The sequence below is a fragment of the Trichogramma pretiosum genome, unplaced genomic scaffold (assembly GCF_000599845.2).
Source record: "Trichogramma pretiosum strain Unisexual culture from Peru unplaced genomic scaffold, Tpre_2.0 scaffold1, whole genome shotgun sequence".
In the NCBI taxonomy this organism is placed as follows: domain Eukaryota; kingdom Metazoa; phylum Arthropoda; class Insecta; order Hymenoptera; family Trichogrammatidae; genus Trichogramma; species Trichogramma pretiosum.
The window spans coordinates 5681188-5705902 of NW_019641703.1; the positions used below are offsets into that span (position 1 = coordinate 5681188).

General features: G+C 42.7%; 3 protein-coding genes across 3 annotated transcripts in view; 1 reads left to right on the forward strand and 2 right to left on the reverse strand.

Annotated features, from left to right (window-relative positions):
• LOC106657598 (protein timeless homolog) overlaps positions 1 to 13712 on the forward strand; it is a 125651-nt gene extending 111939 nt beyond the window's left edge. Inside the window, exons 15-26 of the mRNA XM_014379200.2 lie at positions 6037 to 6111; positions 6200 to 6293; positions 6432 to 6630; positions 7055 to 7298; positions 7502 to 7602; positions 8409 to 8658; positions 11366 to 11572; positions 11647 to 11928; positions 12017 to 12412; positions 12491 to 12643; positions 12730 to 12924; positions 13044 to 13712. Coding sequence (XP_014234686.1) covers positions 6037 to 6111; positions 6200 to 6293; positions 6432 to 6630; positions 7055 to 7298; positions 7502 to 7602; positions 8409 to 8658; positions 11366 to 11572; positions 11647 to 11928; positions 12017 to 12412; positions 12491 to 12643; positions 12730 to 12924; positions 13044 to 13201 — 2354 coding nt within the window. The 3' untranslated portion in view covers positions 13202 to 13712. The remainder of the gene's footprint in view (positions 1 to 6036; positions 6112 to 6199; positions 6294 to 6431; positions 6631 to 7054; positions 7299 to 7501; positions 7603 to 8408; positions 8659 to 11365; positions 11573 to 11646; positions 11929 to 12016; positions 12413 to 12490; positions 12644 to 12729; positions 12925 to 13043) is intronic.
• Positions 13713 to 17493: 3781 nt separating this feature from the next.
• Positions 17494 to 18859, reverse strand: LOC106653766. The gene is made up of 2 exons (XM_023462789.1): positions 18738 to 18859; positions 17494 to 18395 (listed from the first exon to the last, which is right to left on the reverse strand). Exon 2 carries the CDS (start codon positions 18386 to 18388, stop codon positions 17861 to 17863), a length of 528 nt encoding a protein of 175 aa, XP_023318557.1. The 5' UTR covers positions 18389 to 18395; positions 18738 to 18859; the 3' UTR covers positions 17494 to 17860.
• Positions 18860 to 19587: 728 nt separating this feature from the next.
• Positions 19588 to 20729, reverse strand: LOC106655740. Its single transcript, XM_014376286.1, has 2 exons — positions 20646 to 20729; positions 19588 to 20347 (listed from the first exon to the last, which is right to left on the reverse strand). Exon 2 carries the CDS (start codon positions 20338 to 20340, stop codon positions 19846 to 19848), a length of 495 nt encoding a protein of 164 aa, XP_014231772.1. The 5' UTR covers positions 20341 to 20347; positions 20646 to 20729; the 3' UTR covers positions 19588 to 19845.
• Positions 20730 to 24715: the final 3986 nt, after the last annotated feature.

A 24715-nucleotide genomic window follows, 5' to 3' on the forward strand; every position in this document is an offset into this window, starting at 1 on the left:
CCACAACAACCTCGTCAACGCGCATTCGAATTATAAACAAGCACCTGCGCATCAGCGGTAGTAGTAATAGTAGTAAAAGTTCGCTAGCGACCATCGCATCACTCGATGTAGTAGCAGCTTCGTCGCGCCCACTACGCGCGCGACTGTACTCGAGCTGATTTTAATGAGTAATAATAATCGAGCTTGCAGCAGCAGTAGCAGCAACAGCCGCGCCAACATATTTTGTTGCATTCGTTTATACGCGCGGTATTAAGCGCGCGCGCGTTGAAAAGCTCTCGTAGCCGCGCGCTCGCTCGCTCGCGTAAACAAATTACTTAGCAGCGGCAGCACGCGTGCCTTGGCCGCTGGTACTACTACATATACTTACTACGTACTACGTACTAGTGCTAGAGCACAGACGCGCGGCTACAGCCTGCAATTTACATAATGACCCATTCGCGAGTTTCGCGTAACACGATTAAGCTATTAAAGCCTCTTTTGCCTCGTGCTGCCGTTGCCGCTCTCGCGCGAGCTTGCGAGCTTGCGAGCGGCGGCTAGCTCTAATGCACCCTGCACATACACACATCCACACACGTATGTATGTATACACAGCAGCTAACCGAAGCGCAACGCGCGTAAGCATAATACACAAGAGACACTTAAAGTTCTTTCGATGCCTCGTGCTTACGCGCGTCTAGTACGTACTAGTGCGCATAGCATTGCTCCCGTTTACCATGGCGATGGTATGTATACACGCGGCTTGCGCGCGGCTGTGTGGGTGAAAAACTTCTTGCGAGTTTTCGTGGGTACATGTATACGTAACTCTGACGCCTCTTTCCCTTGGCCTGCGCGCGAAACTTATGAAATTAAGCTCGGCCAAAAACTCGAGCTAGTAGTATTAGTACCTACGCGCGTAGTACCCGTGTGCAGTCGCCTTCCACTTGCAGCCGCAGCAGCAGCAGCAGTCCTCGGTAATACTCTCGTATGAGCTTGTAATCGGCGAGTAAAAGCGACATTTTAACCAAGGCTATCTAGCTGGCGGCGGCGCGTTATAGGCCAACTTTTGCCTCGGATTCTTACTCCTTAATGTTTGCCTCTACCTACCTACCTACCTACCCCCTGCCGTCTTTTCTCTCGCTCTCTCGGTGCAGATAAGTAAAACGACACCGAGTACTGGTGTTATTTATACAAGTACGCAGTGTTTTACGAATTAGATTGCGGTTGTTATGGCAGTAGCCTAGCCCGCATTAGTAGAAGAAGCAGGAGCTCTGGGGGAAGGGGGGAGGTGAAAAGTTTGAAAGTAGAGCAGCAAGAATTTTCGAGTAATTATGAATTTCGTGACCTCTACATGTATAAACGTACAAGGCCTAGCCTGCTGTCAGACAAGTGTGCGCGGGTATACACAGAGAAAGCTAAAACTTATACTCGCAGTGTTCACAGCGGCGGCGGTGGTGGCGGCGGCAGGGCTCTGATAATTTTTAAGACGAAGAGCCGTGTTAATTATTACGAGAGTTTGCGAAAGGAGCATGATTAATCGTAAAAAAGACTTGCAGCTCGCGCGCTGCGCGTACCGGAGCCGCGTGCAGGATCGCGGGAGAGAGAGAGAAAGAGAGAGAGAGACGTTATGTAGGAAGCTCGTGCGGCTATATACGAGAAATTAAAATTAATCGCGGCAGCTCGCTGCTGCCCGCACCCCAGGTAAAACTGCAACTCGGGAGTAAAGATAGACGCGCGTATAATCGTGGCGGGGGAAATTGAATTTTCGACAATCCTTTAATTGTCAAACTTCGCTGATAATTGAATCTTGCGCAAGCAGGTTATTAAAAAAATATCCATCGCTGTGCGGTGCAGTTTCTTTTTTGCTTTCCTCCTCCACCGCCGCCGCCACCGCAGCTGCACGCTTATCGCGCCAACATTGCGCTGACTTTTTCAACGGTAGTCGCTCGCCTGTGGTTCGCCAGCGTTAAAAATTAATGTTAAGTAGTACGAGTATATCACCGGCCAGACCGGACTGTATATACTTATCGCGTCTTTTCCTATATATATAATATAAAATGACTGTATCAGCGCCGCGCTTAATCATGCGCCGCTGCGCACTTGCGTATGATAATGAATAAAAAAAAAAGGACGTATAGAACTTGGGGCGCGAAACAAAAAAATTAACGTCCTCGAGAGCACGCGGCGAAATGTCCGCGGCCGCCTTTTCGACCATTAATCTTTTTTTCCCACCTTTTACGATATATACTACCGGCCGCCCTTGCTGCAGGAGCGAAGCTTGCACTTTCTATCTTCTTTTATACATACAAACGCTGCTGCTGTATGCGTACATGGGTTGCTGCTGCTTTTCTTGGGTCTATCGTAAATACGCGGCTGCGGCGGCTGCGGCGGCGGCGACGTCGGCGGGCATCTTCCTTTTTTCGCACTCGACCACATATTTCTTTTATATTCTCATCTCGAGGCGTTCGTGGGGAAAGTATATATAAGCGAGAGTAGTGGGTGATGTATATACAGCAGAAGCAACACACATAAAAAAGCTTAAAAAAAAAAATCGCGAACAGTCCTTATCTCGGCTGTATTATATATACGCGCGCGCACAGCAGCAGCAGCAGCGTCGTCGTGTCGGCTGCAATAGTTATTTTTCGCGCGGCTCTTCTTTTTCACCCTCGGCATCGCTGCTGCTGCTACGATGACGACTTCATTTGATATCTAATGCTCATATTGTTCTCCGAGCTGTGTTTTCTTTGTTCCTGCGCGCGCTCGCCTTCGAACTTATAATCAAAGAGTATGGCAAAGAGTTTGGCGACGAGAAAGAGAGAGAGAGAGAGAACTCGTCATTTGGAAGTTTTGTTTTCGAAGGCTCTTTCCGATCTGTTATATATACATACTTTTATGTATACATAGAGTCGATGAAGAGGACGAGCACAGTTTTCTTCTCCATTCCTTTTTTTTTTGCCTCTTCTTCGTCGTCTTCCTCTTGTCTTGACTGCGCGTACTTTAGGGAGGAAGCCCCGATGTCATTGACAAAAGAGAGAGAAGAGGAACGACGAGACGAGAAACATTAATGAGTGCGCGAGCTTCGGGAGAGAGAGGCTTCGGCCGTCCACGAGCGAGGAGGAGGAGGAGGCGCGCGTCGAGGAAAAGAAAAGAAGAGCTATCGCGCGCGGCAAAGAAACGATTGTTCCTGACTGCGCGAGCGATGAGGTATTACACGATGGGTATTATTATATATAAAAAAGATGAGAGGGAGGCGCAGCCCAAAGAGGTGTATATATTCCACAGTTTGACCTGTCCAAAGTTGCAAAGAAGCAGAAGCAGCTTCAGTCAGTCTCTCGCGCTAGTAGTACTAGTACTAGTATTCTGTTAATACAGTTGTGAAAAGTTGAGAGAGAGAAGTAGGATGGTGTAGTAGGGCTACTGCACAAGAGCAAAAAGCTCATGCCTATGTCTGTGTGTGTGTGTGCCAATGTGCTCTAGCTATTACCTTCCCTCTCTCCCTCCTCCTCTCTCTGCTGGAACTCTGGAAGTTTTGAGGGAAAATTTTACTTTCGTAAGCCCTCTTTATTGCTTTCTCGTGCTCTCTCTCTCTCTCTCTCTCTCCGTATACGTACTACACCTACCTTCCTACACGTACATATATATACGCGCGAAGGCTCGGCGCGCGCGAGCCAGCGAGTGTCTAACCGGTTCGGTCGCTTATCTACTTGAGCATTCCTTGCTCTGGCAGTTATGGGCCGACTGGGAAAAATCTTTCTCTCGCCTACACACACACACACACACACACACACACACACAGACACATATATATTACTATAGCCTGCAAGTTAAAATCTACTTTTTTACATTATATTCGAACGTTTATACAGCCCTATATAGTAACGTTCACCTCAGAGAGGAGCTCAGGGGGTCAAGTATCGAAACTTGCTCCACTTACACTTTTTCTTCTTCTTCTTCTTCTTTTGAATGGCCCGCAAACCGAATTTATATACTCGTTAAAAAAAGGAAAAAAAATCGCGGTCTCTTCTAGCCCAGGTCGATAAAAATCGCACACATGCCGTGATATAGTTCATATCCAGCGATTGAATAGGTCCTTTATCGCTGTCCACGTAACTACGTACTCGCGTATACAATAATAATAATAATATATAACGTCCGAGGGAGGCGCGCAACAGCAGTAGCAGCAGCAGCTAACTTGCGGCGAATATCTTCATTCTCGGCCTCTCGGAAATTAACCCCGAGGAAATAAATATAATACACCCGAGCAAAACAAGCATCGCTCTGTACCGGTGTGTGTGTGCGCGAGTCTATACACAAGTACACGCGACTCAGCTGCAGAGACTACCACCAGTACTACTACTACTACTCGCCTGTATGTATACAGAGACCCTAACGCACATTAAATCTACATTAAAGCCTGAGGGTTTCTGCGCCGTATATACGCGCGGCAGAGACATCTCCGGGGCTCGTTCGCCTGTATCGTGTATGGAACGAGAGTATGATTTCACATATATATATACAGGCACACGCAACGCTTCACTGTACATATAGTAGTACAGCTCGAGCTGTGTATTACACATCCCTCATACGTTATGAAATTCGCTTTCTCGCTGCTATATGCCTATTATCGTCACTGACGGCTATATACATACCACCCACGCATTCAGAGAGAGAGAGAGAGAGTAGCTCAGTAAAACGAGAGGGGGGGAGAGAGAGAGGCAGAGATAGGGCCAAGTCTGTTAATTACCGTAATAAGTTGCGTATATAGGCGGTTACGACGACGACGACGACGCCACAATGTCTTGTGTCTGCGGATGATAAGCTCGAGCTCGCTCTCTCTCTGCTCTGTATACGCACATAATGGCGCGTTGGCTTTCGACGGTATACAAGAGTCACGCATACGCACTTGGGCTTTGTGTATGCGTGTACATAAATGCCGTCTTTTGATCTTTTGTACTTCATTCGCCGAGCTTGCACAAAAAAAACCTTATTGCCGAGTGGCTCAGCTACACTCACTCACGCCGTATAAGAGAGATAGAGAGACGGAGCGCGCGGAAGATTTTATCGTGCCGGACGACGACGACGACGTCGACGACTCGATCCATGGTTTGGGGTAATGCTCGCGCGATTCGTTTGTATGAATCTGCGTTTATACAGCCCTACCACTACTACTATATATATCGTACGAAGGGTGACTCGCACTTCAATTTAAAAAGATCTCTCTCGTCGTCGTCGCGCGCGCGCGAATCGAAAAGCTTTTCTTTCTCTTCTTTTTTTTTTCATTCTGCTACTGCCCCTCGCGCCACATAGCCGTGGCTCTCTCTTGTGTTTTTACGACGGAATTAGCCAAACTGATTGAAACTCGCAAATAGCCCCGCCGTTTAATGATATACGTACATAGCTATAGGACGCGGTGAGAAATAAAAATTTATAACTCTCGGATCTATGTGTGTGTGAGCGTCGGCCGCGCGACGAGAGAATCCTTTTGTGGGCGGATAACTTAATTAACAGCTTTTTTTTTAGCGAAGCTCTCTTCGCGCGCACTGCAACCGCACCGACGCCGCTATACTCCGCCGCCTCGTTCAATTTATTTTCCTAATACCGCAATGTAGTATATACTATCCGACGAGCTCGTCGTCGTCGTCGTCGTCGTCCCGCGCCGAGCGCCACACGCAGTCGTAGACGCCGCTGCCGGTGTTGCAGTTACGACGTCGCGCGCAGTAATCTTCTTTTCCAAGATTGCTTAATTAAAAGAAATTCATTCGACCCCGAGAGCTTGCGAGAGAGAGAGAGAAAGAGAGAGTAAGAAGGGCAGGCAAGGTTTTATATACGTAGCGAGTAGTAGACTCGGAGATCGGATTCCGACACGATCGGAATGATTTCTTTTTTCTTTTGCTCCCCTTCTATTCTTAAAGGCCGACGCGATTTTTTACTTTTGATATTTGATATCGAGGATATTTCATACTTACCTATACCGAACTTTTATAATCCTCTTTCTATTTTTTAATTCTCTTTCTGCGTCGATGAGAAATTTCATTAACGACCTTTTTTTCTGCTTTGCAGTTCCAGATGAGGAATTCCAGCTGCACGTGGAGCCGAGTACACAGAACGAAGAGAAAAACAACGACGACGACGAAGGTATGTTACGTATACGACTGTGCAGCCGAGTAGTCGAGTCAATTTTACCTTATTACAGAATTAACGTGCTGTTTCACTTTTTTAACAGACGAAGAAAATAGCGACGATACGGACGAGGAGGAAGAAGCGGCCGAGAGCAGATTCGAAGAGTCGAGTTTCGATTTCATGGACTTTATGCGGAGGTATGCAAACTCGTATCTATATTGATCTAATACTTTTTTTTCGTCGTCGTCGTCTTTTTCTTCATCTTCACGCGTCACTGCATCCGACAACTTCGACGACGACTACTACATGCCGCATATTTTTGAATAAATTTCCAGATTCTGCAACGTGCGAGTGGTCATGAATCTGACCCTGCTCTTTCAAACTTTCGATAAAAACACGCCCGAGCTGAATCACTACGTGCTGAAGATGTTCCATCGAATCGCCCACGACTGCAAGATGCCCGGCATGATCTACCAGGCCTCGATCTTTCGGGTGTTGCAGCGCGTATTCGCCTCGGATAAACGCGAGCACAAGGTAAGGGCAGTGTTCTCTTATATGTAAAGGCCGCGTTGAAAAACAAATTTACCCTCGGCGGGGGAAAATTCAAATTTCATCAAACTGTACGAAACAAAGTGTACGAGTCTTCTTTTTCTTTCGTTTTTTTTACCTCAATCAGGCTAAACTCAATTCAACTTTTTTATACGTGCGCGCGCGCCGGGCGCACAATCTTATATAACCGACTAATGAAAAAGTCGAGGCCTAGTAGTAGCCCTCGTTTGCGCTCGTAAAGAACTTAAAATATACGCCATAAGCTACTTCTGCGCTCTACATACGTAAGCGCGTGTGTGTGTGTGTGCTTAAACTGGGAAACTTTTCATTTTATGCCTTTATTCTCTGTCTCGCTCATTGCTCTGCTTTGCTCTCTGTGTTTTACCCCTGGTCCTGGGTATACATAAAGGATTTAGCGGCGTTCGGGCGCTTCGTAATCCGCGGCTTCGCTGAAGTGGCCCAGCGCAATCCCAAGGCCTACATGGAGCTGCTGTTCTGGAAGGGCACCAAGCAAGCCACGGAAATGACCGATGGCTACGACTGCGAGCACGCCACGGGTGGCAAAAAGTCCAAGAAAAACGTCTGGACCGACGCCGAGGAGGACGAGCTGCGCACCCTCTTCATGGAGCACGAGACTCAGAAAATTCCACGAGGTAAGTGTATTATAATGTCCAGTGGTATTATGCCGTGATATCGAAGCTATAGAGATTGAAGGAAAATTGTTGAAATTAAAAACTCATTATTGGCACAGCCTTTATGGATTATTCGACGTATTAGCATTTAATTGAAAAATTTAGATATGGAAATCTGATGTAATTTATAAAACTCGAATAACTCAATTTTCAATTTATTACAGACTTGATTGAATACATCATGGAGAATTTAATAAATCAAGATCGCACGAGGCGCGGAGTCATCAAGAAATTGAAGGAGCTGCATCTGATCGTTAATTCGAAAGTAAGTGACCCTAATCGATCCATCTTTTTTTGTTTTTTTTTTACTTTTTTTTTTAAACTGCAGATTTTTGATCGACCAAAAACTAGGGTTCGCTCTACTCTTTTCGCGGGCGCGCGTGAAAAAAAATAAGTTTAGTCGAGAAAGAAAAAAACGAAGAATCGACTTCACGGGCAATTGCAACGAAAAGCGTATAAGGTCGAGTAGTAGAAGTAGTAGTAGTACAGCTCGACGTGTATGCGTTTGTTGATCTTTTTTTCTCTCTCTCTCTTTCTCTGTTCCTCGCATTCGGTCGAACTTTTCCCATCGGGGGCGAGCTGTACTGCTGCTGCTGCTGCTACCGCTGCTGCGCATGCAACGATGATTTACGAGGATCCTGCCAACTTCTGTATAAGATAGCTAACCTTATAGAAACGACGACATGTGTATACAACGAAATACCTCGTGGGATTTTCGACTCTCTGCGCGTTCGTGTACCTAAGATTACACACACACACATACACACGTATATTATATACGTTTACACGTATGCATGTGTATGTGTTTGTGCGTTTTTTTTGCGTTTCACAGATATAAGTATATACGCATTGCTCCCACATCACCGAAGTAAAAATGTGTAACGTTTTTCTCATTTCTCTTCAATTTATCTGCAAGTTTGATTTTTCTCGTTGATTTTTTTTCTCGCAACTTTCGTTTGCTCCACTATAAAAATTGATCTCCAGCCTTCGTATTATGTTTTCTTTTTTTAACGCTACAATAAGTCTTGCACAATATAACGACCTTATCCTTTTTTTATTATATTTTTACAGGGCGTAAGAGCCGAGGTAGCTAAGAGATTGCCCAAGGAATGGTCGCAGGACGAAATAGCCCATTTAACTACTTTGGTGGAGCAGATGAGAAACGAGGATGGCTCGTTCGAGTGCGAGGATCCGCTGCAGGATCTGCACGACGGCCTGATCATCAAACGGCCCAAGAACAAGATTAAGGAGAAGCTGCTGCAGCTCGGCCTCGTCGATGATCCGAAACAATTGCGTAAAAGGCGAATAAAAAAAAGCGACGGTACGGAGTATTATGGAGTCGTTTGGCATACCAGTCCCGTATAAAAATATAAAAACAAAAAAGGGAAGGAATTCGCAGGTTCCACATACGCGGTTGGGACTGCGAGAGAGAGCGCTATAAATGCATTAAAAGTTTCTCATTTAAAAAAATCGCATCGCACGCGGATAGGCACACACCTAGATCATTTATACCTGTACCATAGGAGTACAGCCCGGGCAAAAATAAAAACGCGTACAAAAGTCAATTAACTCTCTTAAATCTTGCCAAACTGAATTAATCTCTCTCGTCCCCTCTGTTTCTCGGGTGAAAAGTGCGCACGTGCGCTGTTGCTCGTGCTGTTTCTCTATATACGCGCACTCTGTATGCGCGAATAATAAAGGTTCTCTCGCGATGCTTTGTGTGGCGCCGTCATTATTACGTATGCGTGAGTGCCTTTGTTTCTCTCGATGCACACAATATAGAATAAGGGATCAAAACGAGGAGAGGAGGGATGTCATCAAACTCACTCTCTTTCTCTCTGCGTATGTGTATGAACGTGCATTATATGTGCAGTATGCGCCCCGGCTTTGAGCTCCATACAGGGTATAGTGCGATGTTATAATACTGAAACTGTCGAAACGCCTCGCGCCGCACGCGATTAATATAATCTCTTCCTTTCTCTCTGTCGTGCGCGTGCGATAGAGGCTGTGTGACTGCCTCGTGTATTTGTATGGTCTGAAAAAACCTCGGATGTTGTGCTCGAAAATTTTTGGAAAACAACCGCTCGCTTTTTATTGTATTTGTATATATCGAGCAGCCGTATAGCATCGTGGATTAATGTCATTTCGCTTCGTGTTCTCTGTGCGCAACAAAATTATGTTTCAATCTCGAAGCCCCTCGCGCAAGTGTTCAGCTTTGATTTCAATTTCTTTCTTTATTTATTTTTTTTTTTCAAACTCCACGCAGCGGTGGTGCGGAGATAAACGACCGTCAAAAGCACAAATTGGCGCGCATCAATTACGTAAACATCAAATTTGCATGAATGATTAAAGTACCTGTGTGCTGCGCTAACGATAATGTATTATCTTCCTTTTTGCATAATTAGCTCTCTACGCTGCAGCAGCAGCACCACCACCAGAGCATGTACTTCATATTCATGATTGCGCGCGCGCTCGCTCTCGCGAGCCTTCGATTTTAATATTCTATATTACACTTGCTCCGAGTCATCGTATTACAATATATCTTAAAAGTTGTGCAACTACGCGCGCACCCTTGAAACGCACACACTCGAATGTCAAAGCTGCTCCAGTGCAGCTTACGAAATTTATTGTACCTCTGCACTTTCTTACTTTTGCGTGTTTTTTTTATACTCTATCGATGATACATACATATATCTCTTTACATTCTGCTTTGATACGAATCGACGTAATAGTGAAAAAGGAAAAATATTCACCTTTAATCGCGAGTATATGCAACCTCTCGACGAGTGAGGAAAAAGATACATCATTTCGAATATCTCCATTTCTTACGTAATGCCCGTATGTAAATAAAGCTCGTATTACACACGCAGTGCAGTGCAAAGCTCCATTTCTTTCCTTCTTTTTTCATTTCTCTTTCCATTGCACAATGCATCGTTTCTCTGCTTTTTGCGTACGTGTGCAAGAGAGCTTTATGTTCATAAAAATTGTTTTCGCTCTTGCTTGATTTTTTCCTTCTGTTGTACGCGTTTATTTTTTTTTCTTCTTCTTTTTTCTTGTCTACGCTGTGCATCTCTACACAAGACGCTTTGAAGTCGAGTGCATCGTTTCCGCCAGTAATTTTCTTTTGATCGATCATGCCCTTTAATGCGCGTGTATATACGCTGTTATACGTGTGTTGGTGCCTGTGCGGGCGCGTACTCGTGATTTCGATTGGATTGCGACGTAAATAATTGGAAAGGATATACGCTGCAGGATCTGCCTGAGATCCGTGTCGTTTATTTATTTATTTTATTTTTATTTTTTTTTCGCCAGCTGAATTTTGATATCGCGATTTTTCTTCTTCGTTGTCGCTCTCTCCTTTGTGTATTTTTTGTCACAAACAACAGGGTACATTTGTCACGCGCCGAATTGTAGGAAAAGCAAACGAGAGACAGAGAGAGTCAGAGAGGGATTCGCAACGTATATTTATCGAAAAATATTCAAGTAGCTCGAAGCTTGAAGAATAATTGCTCTTGCTTCGCTCGTATCGCAAATTGAATTTTATTTTGATTGGTGTGTGAAATAATTCAATATTGCGGATGAAAAAATTACGACCGATGCTATTGCTATAACGAATTCAAATGCTCGCGAATAATTTATAATAATTTTATCTTTTACGCATGCACCGTTGGATGAAAGTTATGAAAAAATTTTCATAACTCAGCGAGTTGATATGAAGTTTTATTTAGTGAATATTGTCATGGGTAAGCAAAAATCAGTTTGCGCTCGAAGCTTCTGGTTTGCTTATTTTAGAAAAAATTAGTTTCTGGCATATAATACGTGGAATTCAGAAAGTATATTTTGATTTTTTTATTGCTGCTAAATCTGCTGCCGAGAGAGTCGTGTCTTTAAATAACAGTTCGACTCTCGACGCGTCCCAGCAAAGTCAGTCCCTATCCTAAAGTGCCAAATCCCACCAAACTCTTTTAGCTTTACTCTGCTTAATCCTTTGGACTTGAATGCTAATGAGCTTTTCGTCTACGTTAAAGGTCCAAAATCATCGTGGGAAACCCGCTCGGCGAGCGAATCGGGCTCCGGCTCGGATTCGTCGGATTCTGACGCTTCTGGCACTTCTGATAACGACGCGGATCGACGCAAAAAGAGAAAAGAAAAATCGAAAAGCAAGTCGAAGCGGCCCACTTATGTTTACACCGACGCTCAGCTCTCCGGATTACTCAAGGATGTGATTGCCAAGGGTAATAAATATTATTTCAATTAATTTTTCGGACAATTAAAACAAGCTTTTCAATTTTAAATTTTGTTTCCCTAGACATGAAGGAAGCTCTCGTCTGGCTGAAAGAAAATTTAGAAGAATCATTAGAGGACAGAGACGAGGAGGACGTGGAGGGCACAGCTTTGGTGCCTATCAGCCAGGATGTAGCTGAAATTTTAGATTCTGCGTCGTTCCAGCGATTTATGCGCGCTGCGGGTATCGAGGAGCCGGGCCCCGAGGAGTCTTATTGGCGCATTCCTGTATCTTTACTGCCTGGGACGATTAAAAGACGCTGCGAACTCATCGATGCGGCTCTCCGGGGAGAATTTATGGAAGAACGTAAGGAAAAAAAAATTCATCTGAAAGAGCTTACTTCGCAAAATTGATTGAATAAATTTGAAAAATTTCAATTTCATTTTTTTAACAGCGGTTGTCGCTAGTAGACGCGTCGAGTCGGACGACGAGGACGACGTCTTCGAGAGATTGAGAAATTATTCCAACAAGCAAAACGAGGCTGCGGCCGCGGCTGCGGCAGCCGGAGGCTCGCCATCCACGCCACAGCAGAGCAATCGCGACAATCGTAGTCGAAGTCCCAGCCCCGAGCAAAGCTCGACGCAAAAGAGCCGGACGCCCGGTACGAGCCGAAAGAAAACTCCTCGCTCGACGAAGCGCTCGAAAAAGAAGACCCCCGCCGGTCCGAGAACGTTCGGCGAAAGTAGCGACAGCGACGGCGGCGATGCACCGAGTTCCAGTCGTAATGGCCAAGAGAATCGTGATTTGAATTCCGATAAGGAAAATGATGTTAATGGCCGTCGTTCCAGTGGTATGAATCACATTATCTGTAATCTGTAATCGAGTGGGAACTCGATTTCGCGAGAGCTCATGATATATATTTTTCCAGATGAAGAACAACAAAGTACTTCTACGCAAGCTCGTAATACGGCGCAAAAGAGCAAATCAAAAGTAAAATCTGTAAAAACTTTCCTCGACTCGGACACATCTGACGAAGATGAAGGTGTTGATACAGTGGCAGAAAAAAGTAGCCAAGCTCAAGGTATAAAATACACTTACATCATTTCTTATCAACTTTCTTACTTCTTTTTCGCACTTCATGAGATGCCAATTTTATTATTATTTAAGGTTCCATTAATAAATCAAAGTCAATTCTCAATTTCGACTCAGATGATAGTGAAAAAATGGAAATTCAAAATGAAGCCAAGACGATGAGCCAGTCGGCAAACGAGAAAAGTACTAATTCCAGTCGCCACAGAATAAATTTACTCTCTGAGAGCGAAGAAGATGAAGAAGTACCTCAGAACATAGATGATGCATCAAGTAAGTTTTGAATTTTACTTTTGCTTTACTTTTAATACATTTTTCCCCTTTGTGCTTGACATAATAACTAATTTTTTTCTCTCAATAATCAACCATTTATTTATTTTTTTTATTTCTAGCCGAAGCCAAACGCATTCGGTCGGATAATTCCGACAGCGAGACACCGCTGCAGAAAAAGCGTCGCATTCTAGAGAGCGACGAGGACGAAGAGGAAGAGAAAAGTTCAACGGCAATAAGTAAGAAAACAGCCCTTGTATTGAGCGACGACGAGGATTAAGTGAAATTCATACGATTCACCGTATAATCGTCCCTTTTATTTGCTGATCGAAAGAAGAAGTCGTTTCAAAAGATAATCTACGCGGAGTGGCGTTCGTTTGCGAGTGCTTACAGTATATAGACCCAGTTAGCGAAGTTTCCTGTTAGTGCTGCCATCTCCTGATCACGGGGAAAAAATATCAATGGCTAACCTTTGTTTGTTAAATAATTATTATAAACTTTTTGTACCAGAAATCTTTCTTTCATAACATTTTTTTACTACTATTTGTTGTAACGATATGAACATTTTTGTAATACCTTCTTGGTAATTTTGATGACTACTAAACGTTTTTCGCGTGATATTGTTACGTTTGATTCATGTTACTCTTAAATCTTTAGATACTTATTGATCAAGGACGATTTATTATTAACAATTAAGAACAATTGCATGAGTGTGCCCACATTTTGTTTAAAAAAACTACAAATATGTTCTAATTAATTATGAATCTGTTATTGAATAAAGCTAAACAGCACCAGAATTTTTGTATCTCAAAAACATCGACTTCTATCTCTCACCGATAGGTACGTATCTATAAGCACAGTAGTAGCTTAGTAGTAGTAGTAGCAGCAGCAGACGTTTGAATCGGAGTCGTTTTTTTCGTCCAAGCGTTTCGAACTATATAGCGCGAAGCATAAAGCAAGGCGCTCCGCGAGCGAGCGGCCAATATTCTTCGGTACACTAGTAGTAGTAGTATACTTATATTTACGGTAAACGTGTATCTGGCGATTCCGAAAGTCAGCAACACCGCATACACGAGGTGTGAAAACGCGACTCGAAAGGCGTCCACATTTCGCAAAAAGGGGATCAGGCTCGAAGCTACGCGAGCTGGTGATCTTTCTCTCTCTCTCTCTCTCTCTCTCTCTCCACGACCGTACGCGCGGGCTCTGGAGGGAATTTCGCCTCGTGCGCATGCCGAGTTTGTATCTCGACGTGCTCCAATCTGTGTTGTTGTCGGCAATGTAGCGCGGGTTCCAAAGACCATGCGGACAGGTGCGCGAGCGCGAACAGCAAAATCATGAAAGAATCACTGAAAATACAGACAAATTTCGATGGACGTTGCGTTTTACGGAGGACTTGAAAAAATCCTCTCGAATAATCATCGAGATCGAAACTTACAGCGAGCATCCCTCAACGATTACAATTTTCCCCAAAAAAAATCCAACGAAATAGAATTTAAATTTCGCGCTCGGCAAGAGCTGACGTCGCGAGCTGGCTCTCGCCAGGCGAACAGACCTGGAGTCCGGGGGGAGGCCACCGAGCAGTAGCACCAGACAGAACACGAACGCGAAACTCCTAGTCTCGTTGGTTTCCTGGTAAGGCGTTAGCCATTGCGGACGATTCCGCGTCTTTTGATGGGCAGGTGAGGAGTCTTCCGGCGCGTGTCAACGACTCCCTCTCGCTTATATACCCGATCCCATGTATACATACATTGGCTTCGTTCGCTTCGTCGTGCGGTGACGGTGGTGGTGGTGGTGGTAGTTGGTACTGCTGCGCATCGCCTCGCATTGCCCATATGTATATATAATACGTGTGCAGTGTGTGTCGAAGGGTCGCGCAGCAGCAGCAGCAAATATCTCGAGGAGAGGAGTCCACGCGCGCCTGTGCCTGCCTGCCTCGACCGACGGCCCGCCGCCACCGCCGCCGATACACATAGATGCTCTTCGTGCACTGCACACACGGCACACAGAGTGTCGCGCACATATCAGCAATATGTGCGACGCGACGAGTCCCTTTCTCCGCGGCGACCTATCTCCTCTCTCTCGGTTTCGTGCGGCGGAGGAGGAAGACGCTTTGCTTCGCGCAGGTGTCGGACGTCGACGCGCGAGCTCCGTAATTCGCGAATTCCATTCCAGGCTAGCAGAATTTCCGAGAAGGTAGAGCTTGAACCCGTGCTCGTGCGAAACTATATCTATATATATTATATCGTAGCCCGCCGAGCTTCGGTGGGGTACGCTGCGCGCGCATTTCTTCTCCGGCAGTGAACGCGACAAGGTGTTCGGTGCGAAAAGTCCGTTGCGAATCGTCGCGCTGCGTTCGAACGACGAAACGACTCCGAAGTCATTTTTGTTTAACGTACAAGTTTAATCGTCATTCGGAGTAAATATTAACGGAAGTTTTAATCGAATTAGACAGTATCGCGTTGGAAGAAATCGAGTCGCAGTATGTTACGAGGCACCAATGCAAAAAGGCGGTTTACATCGGAATGGAATGGAAGTCATCGTTAACGGCGGCCTGAGACGGCGGGAAGTTTTTTTTGGATATTTTTAATAAAGAATCATAAATGCATTCATCAAACAGTCTAATTATTCAACGGTATGCTCATTTTTTGTATAACGTACGTAACATTATAACCAATATTTTTTGAATCATTCGAAATATTTTGTTCGCGTCTTGTTCGTTTTATGTACGATTGAAGCAAAAGTCGTTGCAAGTTGTCGTGCACGGTCGAACAGTAAAATGATTCTCTTGCGTTGAATCGTCATTAAAAGTGAATAGTAACGGAAGTTATGATCGAACCTATTATATTTTATGGCGTTGGACGAAATTAAGCTTTCATATCGAACCGTAGTAGTTTACAAAGCACCAGTGCAAAAAGGCGGTTTTACATCGTCTTGGCGGTCACCGCTAGTCATTGATGAAGAAGGACTGAAATAAAAAGTTCTTTGGACATTTGAAATGAAGAAACATATTAATTTATTTATCAATCAGTTGTATTATTGAACGGTATGATAATTTTTGTCTCCAACGTTACATTATAACCAACAATATTTTTATCATTCGAATCGTTTTCTTCGTTTTTCGTTTTTTTTTTGAAAACGGTGTTTTTTACGACCCAAAGCTGAAGAATACCTTTTTTCTTATAAATAGTGAAGACATTGTTTTATACAAGTAGAACCCGATGCATGCATTTTTTCTAATTAACGTAATCTCAAAAATTTTAAATTATTTGTTATTACTGATAGAATTCGCGAAACATTTTTCGTTAATTTTATATTTTTCCTTTTAAAAATCAGTTTCCACATGACCATCGTATCGTTTTCAGCAAACCGTTATGCAAGTCGTTGCAGCGATTAAGTTTGACGAAATGATTTCTTTTTACCTAACGAACATCGAACACATTCGAATGTCGTGGATAGTAGCAAGTACCCCAATGATGTATTCAATTGCATTAGATTGATTTAAATTGTGCACCTTTCCATATCATCCTCATTGATTTTCCCATTGCAAAGTCTCAATTTAATTTAGCACTGTCCCTATTAAACATCAGTTTTTTTACGAGCTGTGTACGTTTTTCAGCAAATGAACAAATTTCGCAGTGGTAAAGTTGAACGAAATGATTTTTTTATATAATGTTGATTATCGAACATATTCGATTTTAAATGTCGTTGATAGTAACGAGTAAAACTCCTGTGGTATGGCAACCAAACCTACCGACGGAACCCCCACTATGGGCGCACCTCGACCACGTGCATTCTAAATCAAAGTCGGCGCTCCAAGGCAAACAGGAGGCGAGAAGAGCACCAACAATAACATTAGCCAAGCCAACTGTGACAGCGGCTGCTGCACAGCGCGGCAACGAGCAGCATATACAGTGCGTGCGGCGGCGTGCTGGCCTTCTCTCTCACTCTTTCCTCGTGGTGTGTGTTGCAGCGCGTGCGCTCGAGTGCCGGTTTTTCTGTCCGCTGCATTAAAAGAAGCAGCGCAACGCGATGTGTCTTTTCTCTCTCTCTCTCTCTCTTAGCTCTGGTCTATCGTGGCCTCGAATGCGCAATGCGGAGGGTAAAATTACTTGGGGCGCGCCGATGCCACGTCGGAACACGTGGTCTGAATGCGGGGCGAGCATAGGCGCACAGGAGGTAACCGGCGCGACGCGGCCGCGTCATGGTCGCCTAATACAAGCGCGGGCTCCTTATACGATTGTAGGTGGGACGGGTGTCGCGCGCGCGCGAGTTCGAGACCAGTTGCTTGCTCGCTTGCTGCTCGCCTGACGCATGCGCGCCTCTCGCCAGGCTAGCACGTGTGTAATTGTGTTTTGTGCACAGTGCAGCAGTTTGCCAATGCATAAAGGAGGCTTCTCGCGTATATACTACTATCAAGCGCGAGAGATGCTGGAGAAACATACTTACTGCGCGTCGCTTTGAAACGACGATGCTGCAACTGCTGCACTCGAATGAATGCATTTTTTTGGGGGGAAGGAATGAAGGGACGATGAGGGTTTTTTTTTTTCATGATATTTTATGAGGTAGAAAATATAATTATTTCTATTAATTTTTCTTAAAGTTAAATTTACATTGCCTTTCCAATTTTGTACAATATTTATGATACTTATCATTACGTATCAACTTGAGATCATATCTTAGAATTTGTCTTTTTTTATAAAATACAATATGTACATTAGGCTACCTATGGTAGTTTATCAACTAATGAAAACTTAATATTCTTATTGAAAATTTGTACATTAGTGGTATTTTGCTACGCGTCACTCATTCGTTCACAGCTTGAGTAATAGTTACAATTAGGAACATTATGAACATTGAACGCTCTAATAAAAATAAATATTTACAATTTATAACTAAACAGTCTAAAACTTAACATTAATTATAACAAGGATAACCAATATTATTTTTTTCTTCTACCAACTATCGACCAATCATCTTCATCTATCTCCATTGCAGTAGAGCTTGATTGCGGTGAAGTCTCTGTAGGCGATTGAGATGATCCACCTGTTTCATCATCACTCGAGTCTTCTTCTGTTGCATTGCTTGTAATAGTGGCGGTTCTGATGGTTCTATTTGAAAGAATCCAAGGTTGAAACGGTGGTAACTTATTGTTTTCAATTTCAATGCTCCTCAAGTCATTGTTTTTAAATAGCTTGTGGAATCGTATTGCACGTTGAGCCACTTCCTTTTCACTGTTGTCTTCAAGCTGAATCTGAAACTCACCTTCCATATAATCATAAAGTTCAGCAGACAAATCCATTACATCTAATTCATCATTCATCTTGAAAATTTCGACAATATACAGCACAAAGCTGCGAGCTTGTTCATAAGACCCCATGCCATGTTCAATGGCTTTTTTTAACTCATGCCAATTGCTGAAGATCCTTTCCATTATGCACTGACAAGTGAGAGTATTTTGGCACTCCATGGCCAATCTGTTGAACAAAAAACTTAAATTTTAGTGATGCCATTTGGATCACAATAAATTCTAGATAAAAATGAAGATTATAAATTCAACTATATAAAGATATCTTAATTTTTCTTAGATGAAGCAGTAGTTCATGTTAGGTACAATTTTCTAATGCATTGCAAACGCAAACAAGATCCTTGCTATTCACAATACAGCTAAAGCATTAAAGAAAGGTGTTATTTTGAAACGAAATGCCCTTTGATTGTAGACTTGATAATAGCTTGATAGTCACTGGATAAATACGATACGCACATTCACTTATGCACCATCAGTTAATTAGTAACATGAGATATTTAATTATTCTAACCTATATACAAGCGATATTTTTTTAACTCATGAACTGTTTAGAAGAGTTTTCGGTGCTATGAAATTGCTAGAGTGCATTTACAAAGCGGAATGCAAGTGGTAAACAACAGTCAACACGGACCATCTGTAGGTTGGCAAGTGCGTAAATGCGCCATGTTTCAAATTTACGTCATCAATGCCGCGAAGTTTATGCGAATTTCTCAATTCTAAATTCTAAATTCTAAAGGTCACAGTACAATTAAATTGAAAAGAAATTTCAAAGATGACTACTCAGAAACTTATAAAGATACTGCTTAGAAATTTATAAAAATGATTACTGAGAAAGTAAACATTTACAAAAACCGTAGTTTGGCTATTACACGAATAAAAATTCCGACTTTTACTTCAATCTAATTTTTTAGGCCTTGTTTAATTATTGAAGTGTAAATTTATCTGAAATTTGCCAAAAATTCACTATAATAAATGGAAAATTTTTTCATTTCAAACGCTGGGTGAGCAGCTTAAAGCTTATGATTGTAATCTTCTAGATAGTTGGCCGGCGTAACGACTAGGTACGATTGGAAGCGCAAATCGCTAGATCAATTGCGTTCTTCTTTGAAATGATGTCATTATTTTTATTTGAATGCGTGAATTATTTTTGTTATATCTTGAATGGTTAATAAGGACTTTTTTCATAATGTACATGAGAATGAAATTATATTTTTTATACTTTATAGTGTAGAAGAAATTATTTTTATTTACATGAATTTACCTACAAATTGTATGAAAATTAAATTCATAAATTTATACAATATAATATATAATTTATCATTGCATAACAACTTGAATACACATCTGAGATGGTCTTTTTTTATAAAAATACAATCTGTATACAATGCTGCTTATGATCAATCATTGTTTCATAACTGATCAAAAAAATATTTTGATAGCATATATGTACAAATGTAAATATCTTTGTACAGACTACAATGTTTATTAGTTGACAGTCCAAGTAATAATTATGATCAAAAATATAATTAAACTTAATCTGTCCAGTAAAAAGAAATTTTTACAATTATAAATAAACAGTCTAAAACTTAACATTAGTTTTATAACTAAGATAACAGATATTATCTTCTTCTTGATACTACCTCCCATCCATCTTCTACTTCCATGGCATTTTCATTATCACTTGAGTCATCTTCATCATCACTCGATGAGTCTTCTTCAGCAGCGTTGCCTATTCTAGCAGCGGGTCTGATGTTTCTATTTGAAAGAATCCATGGTAGAGTAGGTGGTAATTTATTATATTCAATTTCAATGCCCGTCATGTCATTGTTTTTGAATAGCTTGTAAAATTGTATTACAAGTAGAGCCACTTCTTTTTCACTGTTGTCTTCAAGCTGAGTCTGAAACTGATCATCCATATATTCAAATAGTTCATCCTGCAAATCTAGTGCATCTAATTCATCATTCATGTTGAGAGTGTCTACGATCCACTGTACAAATACACGAGCCTTGTCAGAGGATCCCATGCCGTGTTCAACGGCTTGTCTCAATGCAGCCCAGTTGCTTAGGATCCTTTCTACTATGACATCAATAGTGGGAGCATTTTGGCCCTCCATAGCTGATCTGTTTCAAGAAAATGAAATTATAAATAAAAATACAAATCATAAATTTCACTACGCATGGATATTTTAAAATTTTTAAATATATTTTTTTAAAGAATTAATAAAAGTTAATACACCTAATTAAATTCAAACACAAACTCCTTGTTATTTACAAAATAGTTAGAGCATTGAAAGAAAATACTTTTTAGTTTTAAACTTGATAAGACAATCACTATGTACTCTGTCAGTACATAACCTACACTAACTGATTCATTAGCAATTAATTAATTAATAAAATGACATATTGAATTATTCCTGACCTGTAAACAATGAACACTTCTTCACTGGAGAACTGATTTGTAGAGTTTTCACTTTCGGTGCAATGAAATTGCAATGTGTGAACGCACGTGTTGTGTTACTAGTAAACAGTTCGTAGTTTGAAGCACCAACGCTATCTGTGTGTAATGTGCGTAACGCGCGAAGTTTCAAATTTCTAGTTTCTCAATCATCAATCAGTCGTGATTATTGAAATTAAAAATGATACGATTCTCTTAGATTTCTTCTTAGAAATTTTTTTTAATTAATTTATAAATATGTTTAAAATTACTGTTTAAGATCAGAGTAAAATTTTATCAAAATTGTAATTTTACTATAACATGGATAAATTGTCGAATTTCACTTTGATCTCATTTATTCAACATTATTCAATTGTTTATTTACTATCAGATTGGATACAACTTCTTTTTTATTTCAACTCGTTCATTCATCACTTTCTTCACCGTGAAATAAATACCCTCAATAAATAAGATTGATCTATAAATAATTTGAAGAGCTCAAGTTCCTCATTACAAATTGATACGATTAAGAAGTATACGAGCTACGAAAACATTGTACATATAGATTTTGAGAGATTTTCAATTAGTATTTGGTCGATAATTTAATGAGTCAAAACGTCAAAAATAAACCATCCTCGAGAGTCATGGCTTTTTTTAACTTTTATAAATCGCATTTTCCCTTCACTTAAAATTATTTATAGCTATATTTGGATTCGCAATATACTCGAGAATTTCAGAATCTTCTGACTTTAGCTTTTGTCTATCATCGAATTGCATATTTCCTTCTCCCATTATAGTCGCTGAGACAATCCATCCTCGCGCTCTTAATAAACGTTCAAGCGCGTCACTTCTATAGCTTACAGCTGCAATCTTATCTATATAGCATTGGCTGGCAGTGCCGATCGTTTCTCTCTCCTCTCTGTCTCTCTTTTCTCGATGTCTCTTGGCACTTGTTCGCGCTGAGTTGATATCGTATAGGCACGTCGCGCGCGGCTCATTCGCACCTGATGCATCGCGACAAAGACCGACCGAAATCGAATTCATGTGCCATACGCACACGAACGAAGCGTTTTCGTGCGTGTAAAATATTATTATTATATCTGTAATCTTTGTCGCACAGACCATATAAAGCGCAGATATAAAATGCGAAGCTTTTCTTTTGACACACGTACACATACACACACATACAAAGAGGAAGAGGAGAGGAGAGGAGGGAGTTGCAGCCACAGAGAGAAGCATCAGCAGCAGCACACGCACACACATCCATACGCGTTCGAAATATCAAAGTGAGTGTGTGCCGATGTGTGTGTGTGTATGTACCCGTTGGCGGGCTGAAGCTCTCTTCCGGCGCTCTGTAGCAAGCAGCAGCAGCAGCAACAGCACGAAACAGCTCTTTTGCCGCATGTTCCCCGGTTGAGTGTACTGTCGACAATTACGCGCGTTACGTCACGCAATGCATTGCCCCCCACTTTACGTTTATATATTTATATATTTTACCCTCACTCTCGCCGACTGCGGGCATGTAGCGTACGAGCGCGGGGGGCTCTCTCTCGTCTCGTTTTTTCTCGAGTTTCTCTGTACTCTCTGTACGCTACATACGGTGGTGGGGGGCATGACTTCCCGTGGCTTAATACCTTCGCGTACACGCCTATCAACGATCGAGAAAAATGAATTTTGCATCGCGCGCGCGCGCGATTCTATCTCTAAGCGATCAGCTTTGAGTCTCAACACGAAACATTAGGACTCGATGATTTCGTTACATACATTACATACGCCGAAAAAATGAAAGCGCCAAAGACGCAAATCCCGCGAGAATCGAGTACCTTCTGTACACACAAGGAAAAAGGGTTAACGAACTCTATCGCTCCGCGGGGTTAGCGATCCCAAGCGCGTCGTGCGCGTAAAGTCTCCGCGCGAGCAACATCGCATCATGGTGGGAGTTAATGACGTCGCGCGCGCGATGATAATGCGAAGCGAGCTCGACGCACACATGTACGTACGATATATATGTACTATATACACGAGCTCACACAAACATACGTACGAGCTGCTCACGAACGCGTGTATAGTACACACACGCTTGCGTATAGGTACATGCACGCTGTATATATATAGACGCAAACTATCTAGCTAGTTGGTGCTCGCTTATGATTGTCTAGTACAGGTGGTTTAGAGATTAATAGAAGTTCAGTTAGGCGGCGGCGCACCGTAGCTCTATTTGGATGCTTAGACGCCGGGGACGGCTTAGAATTACCATTTCGGCGCGCGCGAGTCGCGTTTCCTTATTAATCGCGCATAAATCCGTAATTAGTGTACTTTGGTTTTGGCTAGATTTGACGTCGTTCGTGCTTCAGAGATTCACGAGTAAAATAAAAATCGACTTAGCTGAAATAGACGAACGTTCGTCGAGTCGATTGGTAATTAGAACTTGCCGCGTGCCGCACCGGTCCTATTGCAGCACACGAACACACGCACACTTTTCTCTTTCTCTCTCTCTCACATGCGCACGCGCGACACACAAAACATCTAGTCTACGTACACACCGTCGCACTATTGAGATAGACGATGCAGTGGAGTGCTTTGTGCTACCAGAGACGCAGAAAGTTGCGATGTCTATTCGATCCACGCTAGGTTGCAGCTCCTCTGTGTGTATAGCACGTTGTATTATATACATATAGTGCGACGCGTGCCTTGTACCTTCTTTAAAGCTGCAGCACACTTGTGTGTGTGCGTGTATCGCGTGTACGGAGCGAGGAGTTACCTCCTCTTCTTGTATGCGCGCAGCAGCAGCGGTATACTGTATATGCACACGGTATATACAAGACGAGATGATATTTTTCGCGCGCGAAATTTTCTTGCCTTAATTAATGGGGAGAGAATATCTGCCGTCGAAATTTAACGCAGAGGAGCCGAGCACACACTCGCACGACAGCACAGTCCGTGTAACAACGTCCCTCCTAAAAACGAGCGCAGCGGGGAAATATTTCGGAGTCGGTTCGCACGACGCACGACTTGCTATGTAGTAGCAGAGAAACTTGGATATAATTTATATAGCCAGGGAAGTTTGCGAAACTAGACTAGTAGAAATGCGAGTGAGAGAGAGAGAGCCGAGACCGTAATTATCTGCTATGCGCGCGAGAACGAGGAGCACACACACACACACAGAGGCCCGGGGACGATTATGTAGCAAGATGCTCCTCGCGAATAATTACACCCCAGGGCTGGAAATCTTTGAAGTCCTGGCAGACGCACACCAACACTCGTAGAGATCCTCTCACGTATATAACGTATTAGAGAGAGAGAAAGAGAAAATCGGAGACTGCCTGAGCTTCTGCAGCTAGCTGCGCACCCCCTGGCTTCAATTAGTACAAGATGCAGTATCTATCTCTCTCACACTCGGTGTTCACCCCGCGCGCGCGTAATAGACGGACAGATATATTTAATGTTATACTTCGCATTTCGAATTCGGTGCGCCTCTCTGCATCAGGAGCAGTATCGCGAAATGGCGGTACATACATACTATACCTGTACGTAGCTGTAATCGAATTGGGTTTTGGTTTTGCAATGAGGCAAGACAATGAACTTTGATTAGTTGCTGCTGCTGTGGCGTCTCTGCGCTGTACTCTGTGCACGCGGAGGGCTTGTTGTTTGCGCGCACATATAGGTTTGCAGTTAAATATACGAAATTCCAATTATACGTTTTGAATTACGATTTTGCTTCTTGTCGCGCGCGCGAGTGGGTGGCGGTTGTCCTTCGTTCGTTACATATTATATACACATATAATACCCGAATAATACGAAAACCGATGCTATACGCTATATAATATAACACAGAACCGCAGTTGCGGCTTGTTACATCTCAGCTGCATGTATTTGCGCTTCTCTACGTTCGAAAATCCACCGATTGTGTAACTACGCGCGAGCTCGTGCGGTTTTGTTTTCAACGGGAATATAAACTGCATCGTGCGTTAACACCGCGAGAATGTAACGACGTGTACGCGCGCGGATCGTCCTCGACGGCTGTTGTCCGAGAATTCGTTTCGCAAAAATCATCG